This window comes from Rhinolophus sinicus, linkage group LG05 (assembly GCF_036562045.2).
Source record: "Rhinolophus sinicus isolate RSC01 linkage group LG05, ASM3656204v1, whole genome shotgun sequence".
In the NCBI taxonomy this organism is placed as follows: domain Eukaryota; kingdom Metazoa; phylum Chordata; class Mammalia; order Chiroptera; family Rhinolophidae; genus Rhinolophus; species Rhinolophus sinicus.
In genome coordinates, this window is record NC_133755.1 from 95,473,268 (window position 1) to 95,494,610 (window position 21,343).

Genomic DNA, 21,343 nt, shown 5'->3' on the forward strand with positions numbered 1-21,343 from the left:
TTCTCCTCTCTTTTTATCTATAGCAGTCTGTGTATGTTATCATTCTAGCACTCATCACACTTCAGTCTGTCTCTGACCCACTAGCTATATTTCTGGCTGAGCTGCAAAAATATACACGTATAGTTGAGGTCAAAGATTTTGTTTTATATGACTTTACAGAGTCTAGTACATAGCAGGTACACAATAAATTATTACTGAGTAAAGAAGTAATTAAATAAATAAGAAAACTTCCTTTGCTTCTTTGAGGCTGATATTCTTTGTTCATTCAATTATTTATCCATTCATCCACTGAAGAAAAACCCTTAGGCATATGCTCTGTTCAAGACGTGAGGGTTACAAAGAAAAAAAATGAGAAATATCAGCTCTTAAGAAAGTTACACTTTCGTATTTAAAATGAAAATGTAACATTATCAAGTTGGAAAGTACACGGAAGGACATCTTTATACCTTAAGTTGGGGAGATGGGAGCTGGAATGTGTCCCTCCTGACCTCAATCCACAACTCTAATTAAATTACAGGACCTGTCTTGAGCTAGCAGTGACTGTGTCTGGAGGATGTAAGACCTTTAGCTTCTGGGAGAAAAAAAACTTGTAGAGAATTAAAAAAATAAGACTTTACTGTATAAGAATTGCATTGCAGGAAGGCAGGAGAGAGGGTTTACAAATCAGAGGTTGATAACCATCACAACCCAGTTCCTTAGCACATAAAAATTATAGGCTTTTAAAAAATACATGACTATACTCAAAACCCTCCAAATTTTGCCGTATGATGAGCATGGACTCAGGGGCTCTCAGGACATCCTGGTAGTAAAGATGATTCTTTGTGATGCTCAGCAAGGGAGGGGTCAGTGGGCTTTATATTTATAAGTGAGCACATTTCAAAAAGCCCATATGAAACAGAAACTAATGTACATTTGGAAAAAGTCATCTATCTCATAAAATATGTAAGATCTACAGTAAATTATATGATTTGTGCAGAGGAATAAAAAGTACATAATTCACTGACGTAATTTTTAAGTTCGAGCATTCAGGAACTGAAGTTCTGTTAATTATGGCAGGACTTATTTTCTTATTGACACTTAGGCACATCCTGGCAAGATTCCAAGACTCCAGAAATAAAATAAAAATCTTAAAATCTTCCAGAGAGGAAAAAAAAAATTGTTTCCCTAGAAATGGTTTTATATGACTATGTCAGTTATCTTATCTAAAACTCAGTTCTTTAATACTTATCCCACCACATGAAACATTAACTTGATGTTTTATAATGAATATACAGTAACTAACAATTTATTTGGATTGCGTATGGACACTAAATATGAGGAATGTATGTGTTTGTTACTAAAATGAACTCTAACCACCAAAGAAAGGAGAGCCAAAGACTAATGCTTTATTTTATAATAACATTTAATCCATTGAAATTGTACACAAAATTTGGTCAGACTGCATTTGAGCTCTTGTTGCAAATAGTAAACATACAAAAGAAATTAAGCGTAAGAATATTTAAGCAAAGCATAACATTACTAACAACCATTTTTAAAATCAAGAAAGCACTACCAAATAGAATTGTATTACTGCTTTACATACATACAGTTTTCCTATTTCTTATATAGATTTCTTACATACAATATTGCTTCATTGGTTTCAGTTGTGTAATCTTTGGGTCTGAAGACATAGTAACTAAATTTTAAAAACTGATATGATTAGAAAGTATTGGTTTCTTTGCAAATCGACCTTCATAGGGGGGAAATACATGGATATACACAGAATATTCACCCTGTACCTACCCACTGGTAAGAGTAGTCTGGGAATGCCGAATAGGATCCATTTGACCATCTATTTTATGAGTCATGTTCCTTCAACTAAACAATCAGTGAATATCAAGAGATAGAACCAGGTTATATTAAGACATATTTACACTGGACATTTGGGGCTCAGGATTTTCCATTCTGGTCCTTATTCTCACTGGATGTTTTTTATTTATTTAAACTTGATTCTAGATAATGGGAAAGGAAGCTGAGGCAGAGGAACGGTATTCAGACTTCAAGTTTCAGCTGGTTTTGGCCCCCATGTTCATAGACATCATTGTCATGTTCTCTCCACCTGGGGACCTTGAAAGAAAACAAGATTAGAACACTTTATAGTTTCTTTCACTTGGGCCTGTCAGAGATTAGTATTAAAGCAAAGATATTTTCTGTAATTGTTATCCAAGCCTTAAAAGAACTGGGAATAAAAATTGTTTGAGTTCAAAAAAAAAAATAAAAGAACAAAAATATTTACCCCACCCACCCTGACTACATTCTTTTTCCCAAGCTTGTTCTCCCTGAAAATCTCGTTGAACATACTCTAACATCTATCACTCTGAGCTTTGCAAGAAATACTTTGGGAGAAAATGTCAATGGACTAAAAAGGTAGAAACTGGAGGATAGAAAAAGGCTGATGTTTTATTATTCACAGAACCTCTTGTGTTCTCACTGAGATTCTTCAACCTTCCATCTTCCACCAGATTTTGCCTCCTTTTCCTTATGGTATAAAATCTCACTCCACTGTGCAGGATCCCAACTATTTTTATGAGTCCTTACTTCAGCTAAGTGTCTGCTTTGAAAAATACCATAACTTATGATTTCATCTGTTTGGACACATTGCCTCAATTTCTCTAATATATATACATAGGGAGCTCATCCAGTTTCATCCCACTGATGCCACACACACATAAGCTTGAGGTGAGCAAAACTTTCACTAATAGCGTCATAATTTACATCCGTATTTAGAACACTGTATAGTACCTCCCAATAAACAGAATCATCATAGCAGTTCTGGTCAGGTGGCTGTCCCCAGATAGGTAGCTTTAGAATTAAACCTGTGAAGGTGGGAAGAAAGTAAGTCATGTTACGATGCTGGAGAGGAAAACCTACTTGCATGATCAAATACTTTAAAGTAATAATTAAATACTTTAAAGTAATTACTATTATAAAATCATCCCCTTGAGCTTACATGATTACTGTCAGAAATTTAGAACATTTTCAAATATACCTACCAATATGTTTATTAATAATCTGTTATGTGGAGAGCATTAAGTACAGGAGGTACAGGGAAATGTTTACTTTTATGCTGACCTGTGATCAGCCCTCCACCAAGTGCTGTTCCAATGGAAGAACCTAGTGCAGCTGCTTGCATGGCCGGGTTAAACCTAGGAAACCAAAAGAAAAGAATCTTGTTTTTCTAGGATGCCCACAAACATTTCTCATCTCCTGAGGGGTGTGAATGCCTGCCATCTTCAGACAAGAGTGCAGCATTACACACCAGCAAACAAACATTTGTTACACTTTTTATTTCATTTCATATATTTATTTTCTTTGAAACTCTTAAACAACGTACAAAATTCTTATACGCACTCTATGACCTTACTAGCTGTTTTGCTTGGATGCACTTAATAACGAATTGTTTCAATGTTGTTGCTTAAAAGTGACAAGAGATGGCTTACGACATTGCTTCCATTCTCCTGGATTTGATTGATAGCTATTATCCTCTGTCCATTTAAATAAAGTCTTATGCCCTTTTTTGGAAAAATCTAGGTCTGCTAGGGATTTTAGAGAATAAATAGTGCAATCCTCTTATTTTACAGAAGAGGAAACAGAACAAGAGAGGTTGAGTGACTTATCAAAGGCCACATAACTAGTTAGTGGTAAAGTTGGAGCCACATGCCAGTTATCCTGATTCTCCAGATCCAATTGCTTTCCACATTATGCAAACTCATTCTTCTTTGTGTGGATTGGATGGAAATGACCGCTCAGCTCATCCCATATGCTCATAGGCTCCATTTTGTTATGGGATCAAGTAAAAGAGACAGCCTACTGCAGTCTGATTGTGGTTATCAAATTGCCCTATCTGCTAGGAGACAGTGCCTGTGGTAGAGAAATTTAAATTAACATTGTTAATTTACAAAATAATAATAATAATAATAACGTTAATTAAGACACATCTTTCAGTCAATTCTATTCTCTCAGTTATGTGTCTTTTGGGCTTCAGTAAGGACAATACTTACCAACTATGGCCTGGACTGCTAAAGAAAAAGCTCTCAAAATTGGATTTCGCAGAATGAGAAAACATTGGACATTGTGGGGGAAACCCATTCTTTCACTCACTTGTTAGACGCTCCCAGGGTTACTGCCACAATGCCTGCGAGGCCTCCTACCACACCAGGTAAGCCGTGCAGGTTATGCACCCCACATGTGTCGTGGATCCTCAGTTTAGTAGCAAAAAACGGCTAACATTGTAAAAAGAAGAAGGAATATTATTTTGTTAGATATACAGAACTCTGTAACTGATGTAAAAGATCATGCAGGAAAAATTTGATTGTATAGCTTCTCCATCCATATCTAAAACCCACGTAAATCAAAGAATCTGAATACGTTGGTGGCAATACTGCTCATTTCAGTCCTTAGGTGGATTTGAAGGTGAGTGATTTCAAGTCTAACTTCTTACCGACCGATGATATCCTAAATCCCTTTAAAGGGCACAGAGTTCATAATTATACAAAACAAACAACAACGACAAAAAGTTGAGTGGAAGTGCCTTGGGGAAAGTAACAAAGTAGTTAACATTCGCTTCATACTAAGTTATAAATAATTGATATAGAATTCTTTCCTGCTACCCAAAAGAAGTCAGGAAAGAGCAAAATCCAGTGGACACTGAAACGTGAGTGGTATCTCTGACAGTAAGGCAAATGACCCCCACATAAGGAGAGGTGCTTATGAAAAGGAATTTTCATAGCTTTTTTGTGATGATGGTGCAGATTCAAAGTCTGACTCAGATCATCTGCTATACTTACAGTCAGAAACTTAAATCCAAGCACAGAGACCATTGCTGCAATGCTCCCAATGATCATGGAAATGTATGGGCCGATTGCCATGTCTGCACAAGTGCCCACAGCAACTCCTCCAGCAAGGGTTGCATTCTGAATGTGAACCTGTGTGGAGCACAAGAAACGTGAATGAAGTGAACAGAATGAGACAAAGTTCAGATGGACTGAAGGAAAACTAGGGTTCGATGGACTCCATGGCACATTCTTCATTCAAAAGGACTACTAATTATTATTTTTTAAGATTTTTCTCAAAATATAGCTAAAATACAATATTGTATTAGCTTCAGAGGTACACCGTAGTTATTCAGCATTTATATACCTAAAGAAGTGGTCACCATGGTAAGTCCAGGAACCATCTGACACTGTACCACACTGTCACAACATTATTGACTATATACCCTCTGCTGTATATTACATCCCCAAGACTTACTTGTTTTATACCTGGAAATTTGGACCTCCTATTCTTCTTCACCTTTTCTCCCCTTTTTTTAATTTTACAATTACAGCTGACATTCAATATTATTTTATATTAATTTCAGGTGTACAGCATAGCAATTAGACATTTATATAATTTACGAAGTGATGCCCCTGATTAGTCCACCTGGCACTATACATAGTTATTACCATATTATTAACTATATTCCCTATGCTTTACATCCCCATGACTATTTTGTAACTACCGACTTGTACTTCTTAATCCCTTCACCTTTTTCACCCTGCCCCCCAAGCCCCCTCCCATTTATCACTCTGGTAAATCTAGCACCCATCTGACACCATACATAGTTATTACAATATTATTGACTACATTCCTTATGCTTTACCCTACATCCCCATGACTACTTTGTAACAACCAATTTGTACGTCTTACTCCCTTCCCCCTTTTCACACATCCCCAACCCCCCTTCCATCTGGAACCATCAAACTGTTCTCTGTATCTATGAGTCTATTTATTTTGTTTGTTTATTTTGTTCTTTGGACCCCCCCGCCCCCCCCCCCCCCTTATAAGAAGTCTTTCTTCTAAGCAGTTGACATTTGATATCTTTCTTGCCAGGATTTCTTGGTAGAGCATTAACAATCAGGTTAGTGAGACCAGTGCTAGGAGTTACGTGAGGAAATCAAAAGAAATTGTAGTGGAAGAGTGGGAGTGTGTAGAGCAATGGTTATAACAGAGTTTTGCCTGTTGATGCGGTTTGGGAACGCCTCTGTGGTTAGAGCCAAAAGAGGCCTATGGCTGCTGTGTGCGTTGTGGTCTATGGTATCCCAGTATTCAAAGAGGGAATGTAGAGACATTGAAACGTACACATTACACATGAAAGACAACAGCTTTCCCAAATGTCACTGTACTGAGAACTTTTGAGGATGAAGGAGTCACCAATTTCCATTTACAAGAATGCCTCAGAAAAATCAAGTTTCTCAGTACTTCGAAAAGAGAACCACTGAGCTGTACATTGATGAGTCAGAAAAAGAGTTAATGAAAACTGGGACTAACAGGAATAAGCCTAAAAAATAACTGATGAGTCAGAAAGAGTTAATAAGAATGAGTCTGGGAGCTAGCAAGACTGGGTTTAAAGATTAACTACTAAAGCCAACCGCAAAGTAGTTCTCAGAAGGCGTCAGCTGCAACTGTAAACAACTGCAAGGTAACTAGCCCCCTGCATCTGGCATAAAAAATATAAAACCCCTACATTCCCTCACCCAAGGGCAGCCATCTCCTTTAGACACTACCATGGGCCTTCTCTCTGTGCCCAACTTTCAATAAAATTTTCTTTTCTGAGTCTTGTGAATTCTTTACCTTCTGCAAACGACCTGGAAGTTACATGTATGACTTTTTTCTTTTCATTATTTTCAATTTTCTCTCATGAAACAATTAGCAGAGAATTGAAATACATGTCCTTAGCTATGCTTGAAAAATGACACTATTTGTTTCTTCCATCTGGTTAGAAAAGAAGAGTGGCTGTTCTGAGGGTTACTCCTTCACAGCCATTTCTGTAGCTCAGAGGCAAGAAACTCAGAAGACAAACTTGGGGGATTTTAAAAAAAAATGTTTTATTTTCAAATAATTTTAGAGTATGTAAAAGTTGTGAAAATACTGCAGAGGGTTTCTATGTATCCCTCATCCAATTTTCCCCAATGTTAATAACATCTTGCGTAATCATAGAACTAGAAAATTAGCATTGATATAATAGTATTAAAGACCTGAGTTGAATTTCACTAATATTCCCACTAATGCCCTTTTTCTTTTCCAGAATTTTAGTCAGACTCTCACATTTAATTTAGCTGTTATTTCACTGAGAGGAATATTTGCAGTTAGGAAAACAGAATCAACTTGCATCCTCCACTCTCTTTTTCTACTCTTGACAAGTCCTATTTCTGAGGAAGATTTTTTTAAGCACTTGAAGACAGTTAACTCTATCATTAAAGAAATATGCCTCAGATCTTTGATTTTTACATGACTATATTCCCCACTAGACTGTAAATTCCTTGATAACACTTTTTAATTAGCCAGAGTACAAATTTGAAGAAATGAATGAATAATATTATCTTCAAAATATTCATCAAGGTCTGAAGTGATGTGATTTGTTGTGGCAGCTTAGCAATGATGCAGAAATGACCTACTCATCTGAGAAATCGTTAGAGTCACTTAGTGAAATTTCCATGGGAGTGGGGTGGGGGAGCAGTTTGCTACCCCTAAATATGCCTTTTTTGGGACACTGATTTTAAGTTGGTTAATTTTAAGAAACAAAACACTCAGGAAGAAACTTTGACCTTCCTCATAACTAACAGAATTTTGATAGAGGACCCGTTCCAGGGAGGGAGCTATGGTCACTTATTTTAATATGAGCTAGGTGTGACAGGAAGGAACCCAGCAAGGCTTCTCTGATCAAAGACCTTTCTGTGTCCCATTATTAAAGATGACCCAATAAACATTTGTTTACCAAACATTTGCTTCTCCATTTCCATGTGAATTACTCTCCTCCCCTTTGACATCCACACCACCACCCCCCTTTCTCCTTAGCTCAAAATAGCACATACACCTCAACTGTCCGATTTCTTCTCGGGTGTTATATTTTTATGGATCCCCAAATGAACATACATAATAAAATTTGGTTAGTTTTTCCTGTTAATCAGTTTAATGTCAATTTAATTCTTAGGCCAGCCAGAATAACTAAGAGGGGAAAGAGGGAAAATTTTCCCTCCCCCAGGAGTTAATATGACACTTACCATATCAAGCTTGCCTCGGTGCTCAACAAGGCTGGAGAATGCATAGGCTGTGACCACACAGGCAGCCAGAGAGAAGTACGTGTTTACAATGGCCCTGTACTGTTTCTCTCCAGGGTCAGCGATGGCTGAATTAAAGCTGGGCCAAAATATCCATAGGAAAAGAGTTCCTGGAGTCAACCACAAAAAGGGATATTAGTTCTGAATATAGAAGATAGTCCAGGGGAGGTAGTTTGCCTTGGACACTAACAGTGTCTCTACTTTTAGGCTTAGTTATCTAAGAGGGGAAAAGTCAGCACAAGCAAAAGTCGTATTCAGAGATGTTCCTTTTGAACACCTTCACACCTGTGCTGGAGTTAACCTTCCTTGGTGCCTGACCAGACAGGAATCTGGGCAAGTTTATCCCTACTCACCAATCATTGCAAATAAGTCTGAGTGGTATACAGACTCCTCGTTCTCATGGCCCCTTCTCAAGCCTGGTCGATATAAGATGCCCGCTGCAGCCAGGCCAAAGTAGGCCCCGAAGGCGTGGATTGTCATTGATGCTCCTATATCAGAGGCCTGATGGGGCAAAACATTCAGGTAAATAAAGGTGAAACTGAGTCTCACTACTTTACTGGAAGTAAAGTCAGAGAAAGGAGTGCTTTATTGGTTAAGCAATAAGAACCAATAAATCAAGAGAGAGAGAAAGAATGTGTCAGAGAAAGGGAGATAAAACAGGATAGTGAGGTAGAAAAAATATAGGCGTTTGGAGCCACGCAGAACTGACCTTCAATCCTAGGTCAGGTACTTCCTTGTGATGTGACTTTAGACAAAATTAGGACACACTTCTCTGAATTTCAGGTTTGTAAAATGGGGAAACAATACCCAGCTAGCATAAATGATATTATGTTCATAAAGTGCTAGATCCTTAGTGGGCACTCAATCCATTTTAGGTTACGTCTTCAGGTTAGGGAGATTCTCAGTGAAGTAGTATGCATTGCACATGATGCAAAACAAAGATGATTTTTGCATTTAATTGACATAGCAGATTAAATTCACTTAATTGCAGCTCAAAAACCTGAAGCTACAAAAAGCCTGAGTCTTTCCTATATTTTTTCACTCTGCTGTGTATGAAAACCAGCCTGAGCTCCAAGATTCACTTGAATAAATATATGTTAGTTCCCTCTGTAGGATACTGTATGGGTTTGAATTGGTTTTCTATGTTTCCTGTCTCTAGAAGGAAAGTTCAGAGTACCAAACCTGAGACATTGCTCTGTACTTATTAAGGTAGAAAGATGCTACAACTTTAGTAATTTATGATTTCCGTACTCGATAAACTCCTATACCTTTCAGGTCCAGCTTATCTGTCATTTCCTCAGAGAGCCCTTACTTAGTCCCACAATCTAAATTAGGTTACCCAGTTACATTCTCTCTCATAGCCTCCTCCACTGTTTTTCACAGTATGCATTATAATTTATAATAATATTTATATGTGTGTGTGTGTGTGTGTGTGTGTGTGCACTCATGCATGCATGTGCTAGTTTGCCTACGGGTGGGTGAATGTATAATTTGTTTGATGTCTATCTCCCCCTCTAGATTGTAAACTCTATAGCGATAAGGATCTTCACCATTTTGTTTGTCACTGAATAGCCACACATGACACCTAGAAAGTTATCAAAGATAACTGCTGTTGGATTAAATGTTAAATAGAAGCATACACAAAATACTGGAAACTGCCCAGAAATATTGTATTTATAATCCTTGGGGGACTCAATGAGATTTTTATAAAAGAGAAGAAATTTGACATAGGCCATATTAAAAGCCTTAGAAAAGGCTATTCACCCGGTGGTTTAAATAGAAATAGGAACTGATCATTGATAGGCAATATGATAAAAAGAATTTTGCAGTTAGAAAAATCTGGGTTTGAATTCAGATTCAGGCAAGTCATTTATTATCCTATGATCATCATGGTTTTTTTTGTGTGTATATAAATAGTACCAACAGTCATGCCTACCTTACAGCATTGTGATAATGAAGTAAGACAATACTTAGACTATAAAACTCCTGGTTTACAGTAGGCACTCACATACATGAGGGCTATTAACACTATTTGCTGTGGTATCTATCACTCTCGCCAAGGACTGTCATTGTATAGGTTGGGCATCCATTCTGTATTGTGACCACAACTGGTGTCCAAAGCTAGGTAAGCGTAAATTTTCTCTTACCTTGAATATCTCACCAACCAGATATTCATTGCCAGCGAAGACTGTAATTTCTATGATTGTCATGATCAGCATTTGGATTGGACTTATTTTTCCCAGGACAGCTCCAAAAGAAATCAAAACAGTGGCCGTACTGAAGTCTGCATTTATCATGCTAAGGGGAAAAGCAAGACTACTTTGAAGAATAATGCACACCCAAAATAAAACTGTGAGTTGTAATGAATTATAGCATCACTTTAGCCGGAGTTCAAGGCCCTTCTCCCCATCAGTCCCCATCAGGCGCTGCCTCCAGGCCTACATTTGTCCTCTCCCACTTTCTTACCCTTCCTCTCTTCCGTTCATTATGCATTCTTCATTTGCTCTAACATTTCCTTTATCTTAACCTACCGGGTCTTTATCTCATTTCTGGTTTTACTTTATTTTTGTTGGTCTGAAAAATGAATTATTTTCTAGAGCATTTACATTTCAAAAACAATCTTAGAAAAATAACTAATGGTGTAGTTTTGCTCTCTGTAGCTGAGGCTGAGGTGGAAGGAATAATAATTTTGTGCAAGGAGATTTCTTATACCCTTAAAGTCAAACCAGAGAGGACATAGACATGCATGTATGATCCAGCTCAGTAAAACAAGGTGGTGATTTGCACCCTTGGATCTCAAAAATCGTCTAATGCCTAAGGGAGACGATTTAGCAGCTAGTTCTGAGGCTGACTGACAAGAGACTAAACAGAGGAATAATTGTTCTGAAGACACAATGGTTGAAAACTAAGGGATTAAAAGAAGAAAAACAAAACTAAAGGATGCTCACCTTTCAATGTTAACGTGAATTCTCTCATTGTGGTGGTGCAAGATTCCGCGTATTAGAGTGCCCCACTGGAGGCCCAAAGCAGCAATGAGTAGGTTGATGCCCACACTACTGAAACCATATTTCTTCAGGAAGGTCATGAGGAAGCCAAACCCAACAAATATCATAACATGCACATCTTGGAATACTGCAAAAGAGCAGAGAGGAAAAAAAAATCTGCGTTAGGGGAGCACTAAGAACATGTTACATCATAGTATATCCCATTTATTAACTGCTACATCCTTTGCATAAGACCCTGCAAAGGCAAAAAATTAACTGGGCAGCCAAAGGCAGCCAGCTCGGGTACTACAAGACCTTGGGCGAGTTATTCAGTATTTGAACCTTTTCTTGGAACACTGTGAACAATCATCAGTGTGCCTTTCACGTATGCTTTTCATCTTCTCCCTGAAAAGTTTTCCATTACTTTCTATTTGAAGAAAACTTGGCAAAGCACAGTGTAAGCATCACCCTCTCTTGCAGACTTTCCCAATACTCCCAGGGAAAATTAGTATTTGCTCCTGTCTTTCACACAGCTTCCTGCATATATCTCAGCTTTAGCATGTATCACATTGTATTGGCATTTATTAAACATTTAATAGTTGATGAGGTGTCCATCTCTTGCACTAGACAGTGAGTTTCCTGATTGATGAGATTAGGATATAGTCATCCATTGCTCCCCAGAATTTGGCATAAAAGCCTGGAGGTAATAAAAGAGGCAATAATGACTAAATGAATAAGCTACAGTCTCCATTTATCAAATGTGTATAATAGTACCAGCTCTGGAAATCTTACCAGATCTTTATTTAAGTCAAATGGTATAATGTCTTTGCTAGCGCTTTCTAAGCTAGTGTCCAGAAGGCTGTATCCTTAGAGGAGCAAATACTTGACTTGGTGTCTGGAGATGGAGGCTCAGATCCCCCAATTCTAGCACGTGATTATGTGACCTTGGGCAAATCACTTATTCTCTGTGAGCTTCGGTGTTCTTATCTGCAATACTGAAAAGGCCCTATTTCACACAGTGATTCTGAGTGGGATAACCTCTGGGGGAAGGAATGTTCAGTAAAGCTCAATATGAACAAAACATTTGATCAAATGTGAACACACAGGTTTTCCCTCAAGAAACTTACAGCTTAGTTGGCTAGATGTCTGTTTGGTAGAACCATATGAAATTGACATTTCTGCATTGAAATTGCCAATGAAAATGGTTCAACTATTGGCAATTTCTTGTAATTCAACCTAATAGATATACAAAGCAAACTGAGACCAATTGGGAACAAATATTAAACCAGAGAGAAAAAAATAACATTTAAATGTTGAATTAATATTCACCACTGTGGCTGGAGGTAGTGGAAATAGGTATGAGGGAGCACATGCCTAGAAGATACGTGTAGAGAAAATTGATGTTAGAATCGAATTAAATGTTTTTCAAAGTTATGACTTTTTAAAAAAATTAAATTTATTGGGTGACAGCGGTTAGTAAAGTTATATAGCTTTCAGGTGTACAATTCTGTAATACATCACCTATATATCACATTGCGTGTTCACCAGCCAGAGTCAGTTCTCCTTCCATCACCATACATTTGATCCCGTTTACCTTTGTCTACCACTCCCTTCCTCCTTACCCTCTGGTATCCACTAAACTATTGTCTGTGTCTATGAGTTTTTGTTTCTTTAATTGTTTGTCTTGTTCCTTTGTTGTTTTCAGTTTTATGTCCCACATATCAGTGAAATCATATGGTTCTCGACTTTTTCTGTCTGACTTATTTTGCTTAGCACAGTAGTCTCAAGATCCATTCATGTTGTCACAAATGGCAGTATTGCATCTTTTCTTATGGCAGAATAGTATTCCATTGTGTATATATACCACATCTTCTTTATCCAATCATCTATCGAAGGACACTTTGGTTGTTTCCACATCTTGGCCACCATAAAAAAAGTTGCAATGAATGTTGGAGCACATATATCTTTACAGATAAAAGTTTTCAGATATTTTGGGTATATAGCCAGGAGAGGGATTGCTGGGTCATATGTAATTCTATTGTTAATTTTTTCAGGAATCTCCACACTGCCTTCCATAGTGGTCACACCAATCTGCATTCCCACCACCAGTGTATGAGGGTTACTTTTTCTCCACAGCCTTTCCAATACTTGTTGTTATTTGTCTTGCTGGTGATAGCCATTCTACCTGGTGTGAGGTGATATCTCATTGTGGTTTTTATTTGCGTTTCTCTGTTCATTAGTGATGTTGAGCATCCTTTCATATGTCTGTTGTCCATCTGTATCCCAAAGGTGGAGTCAGGATTGAAATTAATACCTGTCTCCACCAATTCCTCCATGCGTGAGCATGGCAGGGGATAACCAAGGCAAAGTTCTGGCCTCTCTGGCACTTAGAGACATGTTACTATCCCTACTCTCTCTACCTTTGTTCTACTATCGGATCCAGGAGCCAGTGAGTTTAGGGTGGTAAACTATGCCACTCAGGTTTGTCGCCTGTAGGGGAGGCTCTGATGCACTGCCCAGATCCCTGCTTCAGAAAGGAAGCATTTATTCCTTCCATGTCCCCTGGCTGTAGGGAATGCTGACAAATGACAGCCCTAAGCTCTTAATTCTCTTGGGAAATTCTCTTGTTTTGCATGTCACAGCCCTTTCCTAGCATAGCCTGTGCCCAATGCCTGATTCACATGAGCATCCCATCCCCTTGACTCAGGAAAGGACCACAAAAAGCTAGATAATCCTGGTCTTTCTCTGTCCAAACCCTCCGGTGGACCTTCAAGGCACCCCCTAACAAACTGCTTTCAGGCTAATGTCTGTTTCCTAGGGAACCCAACCTGTAGCACCTTTCTTACGGGCTTCACCGTCCTCTGCAGAACTTTCCTGACTGTCTCCCTGACACAACTTGCATACCACATTTATTTCCAAATTTGTAAATTAAATCCAAAAAACTAATCTGTGGCAATGATCTCACCCAGAAGAGGATGAAGAGGCTGGCTTTTCAAAGTTACCCAGCATTTGAAAAGGGTCCCTTGAAAGCCTGGGGATTTCTCCTGAAGTATTACTCTATGACAAAAAAGAGGATAGACAGATAAAATTAGCATCATAGATGTTACTAGTTTCACTAGTGTCCTTTGGTGGTCCAAAGCCAGTCTAACTTTTGCATGAGTGCAGCAAATGTAAACATAAAGAGAATGAGAAAACCAGATCTATCTTTCATGATTCAGGCGCATACGCACTCTTTGAACCCTACCCACATGATGAGGCTTTGGCCATTTAATTGTTCTTTGGAGCCACCCCCTAGAGAAACAGTATCAAGAGGGTGAGAGAGGGAACAATAGACCTCTGAAAATTATCCCTTGTCAGCCGCTGTGAGGACAGTCTCAGAAAGGAGAATGCTGCAATTTTCTTTTTTCTATGGATGGGCAAATGTCAACTAACTTCAACCTGTTTGAGTTTTGAAACATAGGTGGCCATATATACTCGTCTATCTTGACAAGTTGTTTTTCTATCATTTAATTTTTATATGTAAACATTTAATTTAAATCATACTATAAGTTGGAGTAGAACTTAGAGAATATGCACGGCTTATTAACTGGCTATGGCTATGGTTTTACTAAACCTTACTTGGGTAGTTTTTTTCTCCTTAAAGGAAAGTTTGGATTAAATGAAGTCCAAAGTCTCTTCTAGCTGCACAAGTTGTTTATAGCTACGAAGCTAGAATGAAAATAAGGACCCAGTGTTACCGACTTCACTGTTTTCTCTTTTTTTAGTTACACCAAGTTATTTTCCTGAACATTCTTTTCTTGTTCCTCCTGTAATCTACTGATTTTAAAGCATGCAGTAACCAACTAATTAAAAAAGTGTTTTATCTAATTTTGTAATATCTCACACTCGCAGTAATAATTCTTCACATTCTGTCCCCATTCCCCTTTGATGGAAAGCCAGACCTTTAATGTGGAGGGAGGAGTTGCTTGTTTCAACTGTGCTCCAAATTTTTTTCTCCTCTGATCTAATTCTTGTTACTGCATTATGCCACAAGGGGGCCTAAGAACCTTATTTATTAAGTTGCTAAAGAGAAAGTTGTGAGTGAAAGCTCTTGGCAGATGATTCTGTATAAAATATATGGATAGAAAGGTTTATAAGCAATTAGGATTATGCATTATCTTTCATTCCGCTCTAGGAATTTGTGGGTGGGGATTAGGGACAGGGCCATAAGTTTAGTTTTGTGGTGCAAGACTGCCATGAAAGAAATAAAGATTCCCATTTGTAGAGCAAAAAACAATTTCATTAGTGGTTTGATTGTTGTAGGTGTGAAGTCTTCTAACAGTTTTTAAAGACTGCCAAGACTTACCTACATCCGATATTTTCAACAGGGGGCGATTTTAGTCTCCAGAATAGATTTGGTGATGTCTAGTATTTCAGTTCTGCTTTACTTCCATGTTTCCCTCACAATAGGATATCTTGCAAGCCCTGATAATGCTACATGTTTAAAATGCAGCTGCTTATTCCAACTACCACCGACAACCAGGCAAAATAAAACAGAACCCTCCTCTACTACTACCTTGGTCAGCCTGCTATCATTTCTCTCCTGGATGACTGGATTGTCTTCCTAATATGTCTTCCTACTCAACCTCTTGCCCCCCTACAACCTATTCTCTACTTAAAAGCCAGAAGGATGCTTTAAGACCTAAGCCGCGTCATATCCCTCCTTTCAAAGTCCTCCAATGGCTTCTCAATTCACTCAGAATAAAAACAACAAGCTTACAATTGTCCACAACAGGCTTTCACATATCGGACTTTATTCTCCGCACTTTCTCTCTACATATGTTAAATACCTCAGGGCCTTTGCATTTGCTATTTCTTCCACATAAAATGCTCTTGCCCCAGTATGCGTATTCTGGTTTATCCTTTTGTGGGGACAGAGCCAGGAGTGCAGTTTCCAAGCTCTCGGCCTCACGTAGAAAGGTGCTGGCTCAGGTAGTAAATGGCCATCAACTGTGATTGGATGGCCATCAGCTGTGGCTAGTTGGCCCTCAGCTGTAACCAGTGAGCCATTGGCCACTAATATAACTGCTGTGGCTAAGCTAACAAAAAAATGGGGGTTAGCAGGAAGATGGTGGCTGAGCTAGCAAGAGTGGATTGCAGTTAGCAAGGCGGATTGCAGCTAGCGAGGGGAGTCAGTCAGTTGGCAGAAAAGCGGACAGCAGGTCACACGTCATGTGAATCCAGCCTCCAGTGAGACTATAGTGGTGTGACTCCCCTACATATGGCTCTGTGGGTGTTCCTTTTTGGCCTCACCATGTCCTGCGTTCTTATGTGGGGAGCGGGAGCAGAGATCCCGCCTGTCACCCCACATGACACTTTTTTTTTAGTTCTATTTACAGTCACTTCATATTAGAAGGAATTTTCTAGATGATACATCAACTGCCTTCCTCAACCAGATTTATCATTAAACCACAGAACTAGAAAACAATTTAAGTGACTGTTTCATAATTCTCTCAAAGACGGTACAGAATTGGTATCACTTTAGATGCGTAGGATAGAAGTTCATTAATTGCATGCAATGGATACATTGAGCTATTAAGACTAAATTCTTTCACATTAACCAGGTTGTGAAAGGCTGAAAAGACATCCTCCCTTGTCTAAATGCATCTATTTCCCTAATATTGCTTCATTTATTGCTGTGGCATTTTATTACCATCTAAATGTGTGTGTGTGTGTGTGTGTGTGTGTGTGTGTGTATAAACATATAAAATTATATATATGGTTTCTGTGTCTATAGTCTATCTTTCCCCACAGGAATATAAACTTCATAATGGCATGAACTTTGCCCGTTTTGTCTGTTTTGTTTAATTCACTGGCTAGAGTCTAGAAACTTGGTGATTGCTTTACAAAAATTGGGAGCTTAATAAATATTTTCTTAATGAATCATGAAATGACTGATATTTCATGTTTCTTGCAAGCGAAGTATACAGGTTGTATGATTGCTAGGCAATTGATAAAATGACTGTGGTTAGTAATTCTTCTCTCCAACTTGTTTTTTTCCTCAAATTCTGAATTGAAACTTTACCTAGGAAATCTGATGCTGGAATTTAGAGAATTCAGCTTGAATTATGGAAATCATGAAGCTCTTAAACTCTTAAGACAACATTATTTTAATGACACTAATCTTAGATCATGTTTTGGCATTTTGTTTCTTTTACTGCTGTAGTTCTTTGTTCACATTTGTACCAGATAGCAGTCTTGGAATAAAGAGATCATCTTTGTTTTATTTTGAATGTTTCCTGTAGCTTGGTACTGAGTAAAAATAATTATTAGATGATTAAATGATACATACAAACACATACAGCGTTGAACAGAATTCTGTTCTGTGTTGGTGTTCTCTAGCTTGAAAATTATAAAGTTACTCAATCAAGAACCCTCTTAGAAGACCATCTATGTAGTGGAAAAAGAACTAGGATTTGGAACCTGACTCTCTGACTTGTGGTTCTGACTCATCTCTGCACTTGCAATTGTGCATTTTGGCTGAGTCATGTAGCAGCTCTAGGTCATAATTTCTACATGAGAGTACTCCCCATTATATAAACTCCCTCAAAAAAAGTGTAGAAATGAGAAAACAACTCCCCATTATATAAACTCCCTCAAAAAAAGTGTAGAAATGAGAAAACAAGTGCCAAATTTAAAAAAAAAGATTACATATTTGTTATAAAACTGTAATAGGTTTGCTACTACTTTAAATAATTTTTAACTATTTAAAGTTATTTAATCCTCATTAAAAAAAATACTCTATATAATAGGGATATAATGCCACCTCCTTCCATGGTTAATGAGGTAATGAACATACCTGGTTCATCATAGGCAATCAGTATATGATAGTAATTATTATTATATTAACTACTTCATAGCTTGCTCTTCCAAACTTGAAACTAAATTCATTCTTTCCTTTGCCACCATTCCCAGTGAAGGATTCTACTTTTAAAATGTGTTAGGTACTCAAACTTTTCTTCTCATCTCAAAGGAAAAACTGTCTTCTTTTCTGAATATTACAAAACCCTGAGTACATCCTTCTCAATTAAAACTCCATTTACATCCTATAGGACCCTAAATACTCTTTCTTATGCCTTAGGGACCCCAGATGATATCCTGGCTCCTATTCTAAATACTCCATTTTGTTTTTACTCTCTCTCCTCTAAAGTTACCTCCCACCTTTTTTTTTTTTTTTTTTTTTTTTTTGGAAGTGGTATTTGTACACCTTGCAGAACTAGTGATCAATTCAAGGGAAAAATAAGGTCATTTAACAAAAAAAAATTGATCAATTATTTTAATTTTTGGCCTCTTGTTCTGATATTTTAATAGATACAGATTCTATCCAAACACACTAATTACAGAGACCAGATGTCATAGCATAAACTTACAATATCCTTAGCACTCATAACTATCACATGATTCTGTAAGAAGCTCCAATGTGGAGCTCAAGCAGTTATTGTATTCAAAGATTTCACGTTCTGAGAACCCGAAGAATCTAAAAATATATAATAAGAAGTAGATTGCCTACTCACAAGCATACGACACAAGGAATTTGTCCACATTTCCTGGGTCAGTGGTGGTATTCTGCTGGTGCACGTTGTGATCCGTTTCATAATGAACAAATAATGCAAATAAAACAATCATAGCAACCTCCAGGCCAAGGGCCAGGAGAGGTAATTTGAAACGCATGTTTGTGGCAAAGGACAGAGGTAGACTGAGGGCTCCACAGGCTGTGGGAGATTGATAAAAACAGAGGCACTGTTCTATGTGGATTTAGACTGCATGTAGAAGGCACTCCCATGACATTGCAGGAAAAAAAAAAAAAAGGTAAAACTGGTTAAAATGTCCCACCCATTGGGGAGAATTATGCTCTGTAATCAAACTGTTGTAAATGCTGGTTTGAAGAATATGCAGGTTACATAAGAAGCCAAGTGACAGAAATGATCTACTGAACAAAAGTGTCCAGAATCCTATTAAACTTAATTTAACATGCTTCTTGAGTGCATTGTGTATGACAGGCACTGAGCTAGGCTTTAGAGGAGACATAAAACTAAACAAAATATAGAAGGTGACTATAATTCACTTTCTTGAGGAAGTTAATAATCTATTTGGGAAGACAAAAATATAATCAAATGAATGTATAAAACAGATAAGTAATATAATAGTGATTATAGAATTATTAGGTAACATAAACAAGGCAGAAATACATGAACTGATATTGATGGAGCATTAAAAAACAGGCTTTACTAGTAAAACAAATAGAGGGACAAGTGTAAGTCTCAGTAGAACATGGCAGTTTAAAGAATAACAATTAGGTAGGTAAAGTTGGATTATAGAAAAGATGGGGAGGTAAAACTGTAATCGTAGCTGGGCTGGGTCGTAAAGAGCATGGCATTCAATAGTAAGGATGCTAGATGTTGAATATCAACCTAAAGGCAATGGGGAGATTTAAAGCACTGTAAGAAGTGATTTTTCTTATTTAGGAAAATGTTTTTCTTGAATCCTTACTGTGCTTTACACAAATGTAAATATATGAATACACAAATATATTTTTTAGTCTTAAAAACAAGATAGTAGATTTAAATGGAAACATAGCTAATCCTTTCTCTTGACAAACAGTCATGTGTATATAAGATGCTAAGTAATTCAAAACTTATATTACGATTTTTACCTCTATCCTGGAGTTGTTCTCATAGCAGAATAGACCTCTGAGAAATTATAGCTAGCAGTTAAATAATATTGTTATTGCAAAACTCCATTTTCAAAAGATTCTATTTGGAATATAAAGGAGGGAGAAAGTGCAAATCACTGCTGAGCCAAATTCTACAGCATAACAAATGTGTATAAAACAAAACAGCAAGTTTATTTTGTTTTGTTTTGTTTTTCTGGTATATTTTTCCACAATAGAACATGAGGCATTAATACTAAATGCTCTCTGACATTTTGTAAATCTACAATTCAAAAATATTTTGAAAATTACTATTTCCGTTGTTCCTTACAGGATGGCTCACCAGGAGTGGGTTCCCATTGCTTAACAATGAGAATACACCTGTATATTCCACACTTTGATTTCTGGTGTTGCAGTGGGTACTCATGAGAACTCCAACAAATCATAAATGCAAAGTATTTATGTTGATAAACTGTATACTAAGGTTTTAAAACACCAGGTAACAAATTATACATTGCAAGAAGATCTAAACGAAGATAAATTTAGTTTAAATTAATTAGCAAAATGATAAAATAAGCGCACAATGTAAAGTTCACAAACTTAAATTGTCTGCCTTCATATATTATTAGATGTTAGACATTGAGATATTCAGATTTGTTGCCCTTCTGAACATAAACCTTCTGACTAAAATAAATCATGTACAATCAAGGAACATAATTATTTCTCTCTTTTAGCTCTTCCTTCAAGCTGTTCTCTCTAAATGGAACACTATTTCCACATATTCTCTCCCCATATCCCACCTACGTCATCCTTCAGTTCTCTGATAAAATGTTACTTCCTCACAAAGTCTTCCTTCCTTAACCTCCCATTTGAACCCAGCTTCTCATTATTATCTTCATTGCATCATGATTTTTTCTTTCATAGCACTTCTCATAGTTGGTTGTTCGTGTTAAGTTTATGTGGCGTTTGTTATTTATATAACTTAAAAAAAAAAAAAAAAGTCTGTTCTCCTCACTGGCCTCTTGCTCCCTGAGGACAGAGGCTGTGCTTCTTTTGTATATCATTTTTTTATCTACAGTCAATAACTGTGCCTCACACACCATGGACAATTGATAAATATCATTTGAGTAAATTAAATTGAAGGCAGTCTTTAAGAGGGAAAAATCGCTCAGAAAGCAGTCCCAACAGTGTGAGGGACTCTTACTTTAACAAACTGTACTTAAATTATGGATGTAGAATCCCAACAGTAACTTTAGTATTGCTGTGTGCTGTCTCATTCCAGTCATTGAGGGCTTATCACCAGGATCTCTGTGGCTTGAGCAAAACTGAGGACAAAGCTCAAATTACAAAGCTTGGAAGGACCAAAGATAGGGCATATATAGCAAGTGGCACATGGCACACAGTATTACTGTGTTTCCCCGAAAATAAGACCTAGGAGGACCACCGTCAGCTCTAATGCGTCTTTTGGAGCAAAAAGTAATATAAGACCCGGTCTTATTTCACTATAATATAAGACCTGGTCTTATCTAACA

At 37.5% G+C, this 21,343-nt stretch overlaps 1 protein-coding gene across 1 annotated transcript; it reads right to left on the bottom strand.

Annotated features, from left to right (window-relative positions):
* Positions 1-1,384: 1,384 nt before the first annotated feature.
* RHAG (Rh associated glycoprotein) lies at positions 1,385-18,903 on the bottom strand. Its single transcript, XM_019734603.2, has 10 exons — positions 18,676-18,903; positions 11,087-11,270; positions 10,286-10,436; positions 8,492-8,639; positions 8,082-8,248; positions 4,827-4,964; positions 4,141-4,262; positions 3,112-3,185; positions 2,782-2,855; positions 1,385-2,106 (listed from the first exon to the last, which is right to left on the bottom strand). The coding sequence occupies exons 1-10, from the start codon at positions 18,830-18,832 to the stop codon at positions 2,032-2,034; spliced, it is 1,290 nt and encodes a 429-aa protein (XP_019590162.2). The 5' UTR covers positions 18,833-18,903; the 3' UTR covers positions 1,385-2,031.
* Positions 18,904-21,343: the final 2,440 nt, after the last annotated feature.